The following is a 2,315-nucleotide window of genomic DNA, read 5'->3' as shown; positions in this document are numbered from 1 at the left end:
TCTTAAATTTAACAATACTATTTTGTCATATGGTTTTGTAGAGAACACTGTAGATCAGTGTATCTATATGAAGGTCAGTGGGAGCAAGTTCATAATTTTAGTCTTATATGTTGATGATATTTTACTTGCTGCCAATGATTTTGCTTTGTTACATGATGTAAAGAAGTTTCTCTCCAATAAATTTGAAATGAAGGATATGGGTGAGGCATCATATGCGATAGGAATAGAAATATTCCGTAATAGATCACAAGGACTATTGGGAGTGTCTCAGAAAGGCTATATAAATAAAATTTAGAGAGATTCAGAATGGACAAATGCTCTGGAGGGACAGTTCCTATTCAGAAAGGGGACAAGTTTAGTCAAATGCAATGTCCCAAAAATGAATTAGAGCAAAAAGAAATGGAGTCTATTCCCTATGCATCAGTGGTTGGGAGCTTGATGTATGCCCAAACATGTACCCGACCGGATATTAGTTTTGCTGTTGGTATGTTAGGTCGATATCAAAGTAATCCTGGAATGGATCACTGGAAAGCTCCAAAGAAAGTTCTTAGGTGCTTACAAGGAACCAAAGATTACATGCTCACATATAGAAGGTCAGATCACCTTGAAGTGGTTGGCTACTCAGATTCAGACTTTGCAGGATGTGTGGACTCAAAAAAATCCACATTTGGATATGTTTTTCTTCTGGCTGGAGGAGCAATATCATGGAAGAGTGGAAAATAGTCCATCGTTTCTACTTCTACTATGGAGGCCGAATTCGTGGCATGCTTTGAGGCCACAATTCAATCATTATGGTTGCGGAACTTCACCTTAGGGCTTGGTATTGTCGACAGTATAGCTAGGCCGCTAAGGATTTATTGTGATAATTCTGCAGCTGTGTTCTTCTCTAAGAATGATAAATATTCCAAAGGTGCTAAACACATGGAATTGAAATACTTATCAGTGAAAGAAGAAGTGCAGAAACAAAAGGTGTCATTTGAACATATTGGAATAGATTTAATGATAGCGGATCCGTTAACTAAAGGTTTACCGCCCAAAACATGTATTGGTCATGTAGAAAGGATGGGCATTATGTAAAAGTCCTTGTTAACATTGTATTATTTTTGGTATATATACAAGTATAGTTTAATGTTCGTACTGTATGACAATTGTGAATTCAATTAAAGTTATGTTTCTGTTGAGTTTTGACATCCATATTATATTATACATGTTATTGTAATATGTGATGACTAGGTGTCTTTGAAAAGACATGAGAGACACATTATTGTATCCCCTAAAGTTATTTGAATTGAATTGATTCGTGATACATGGAAGGAATCAAGTTGATGAATAATTTGTGACCGTCATGATCCGATCATTTCAATTCATTAAAGATAATAACTTGGTGCTTTCAATGAATGGTGCACAATTATGGTATAAGATTGAAACATCAAGATGTCACATGAGTCAAGTGGGAGACTGTTGGATTAATTTATTATTAATTAGGTGTGACTCATGTAAATAATATTTGGCTTAAATAAAAGACACCTAAATGTGATGATTATTTTGGTAGATGGATAATTAAGTCAATGGGGTTTTATTTTGAAATTCAAAATACAAATCCCTCTTCTCTCTCTTCATGACCGTTGGGACATGACTCTTGGGGTGGAATATGACTGTTGGAATAAAGTGTCTATAAAAGGACACATTTACGCAACCAACACCAACTTTTCTCATTCCTTCTCATTTTCTCACAAATACAAAAAAGTATCTTCATCATCAAAGATACAAATAAGGAAGAAGGAAGAGAGGAGAAAACAATTGCAAACAAGGATCAATAAATCAGACAAGAATCGACATCATGGATCCGGGTAGTCTTTTACGGTTTTATTTATAGAATCTAAAACACTGTGAAAATCATGATATCAAGATCCAAAACATAAAATTTTGCTAACATTTACCATAGTATTACCTTTAGAACTAACAAAAGAATTGATATTTCAACTTTTTTTTGTAAGATATAAATTTTTTTTACTACCCAAAGAAAAAGAAAACAACTGAACTTGGGACATTTATAATCAAATCAAAGTTTTTATAATTAAGAGAAAATCAAATACAAAAATCAATTAGATTTTATAAATCTGAAAAACTTGAAGAAAATGGTATTGATAAATTATCAAACCAAGTAAAGGATTTAACAACACATTTAAAAAATAGAATATAAATTTAAAGTATGGACAAAATGAGTATTGTTTAGTATAAAAGAAAAGGAAAAAAGAAATAATTATAATATATATATATATATATATATATATATATATATATATATATATATA

General features: G+C 31.9%; 1 protein-coding gene across 1 annotated transcript; it reads left to right on the top strand.

The window, feature by feature from the left end:
• Window positions 1-306: 306 nt before the first annotated feature.
• Window positions 307-723, top strand: LOC127095150 (secreted RxLR effector protein 161-like). The gene has a single exon (XM_051033882.1). It carries the CDS (start codon window positions 307-309, stop codon window positions 721-723), a length of 417 nt encoding a protein of 138 aa, XP_050889839.1.
• The last annotated feature ends 1,592 nt before the right edge of the window (window positions 724-2,315 follow it).

The sequence above is a fragment of the Lathyrus oleraceus genome, chromosome 1 (genome assembly GCF_024323335.1).
Source record: "Lathyrus oleraceus cultivar Zhongwan6 chromosome 1, CAAS_Psat_ZW6_1.0, whole genome shotgun sequence".
NCBI classification, from domain to species: Eukaryota; Viridiplantae; Streptophyta; class Magnoliopsida; order Fabales; family Fabaceae; genus Lathyrus; species Lathyrus oleraceus.
The sequence above is the reverse complement of the archived record's forward strand: the minus strand, read 5'-3'. Positions and strand labels throughout refer to the sequence as shown.

What these genes read in the sequence shown, in the direction of transcription:
- LOC127095150 (XM_051033882.1), top strand. Translation starts at nt 307, where the DNA reads ATGGACAAATGCTCTGGAGGGACAGTTCCTATTCAGAAAGGGGACAAG.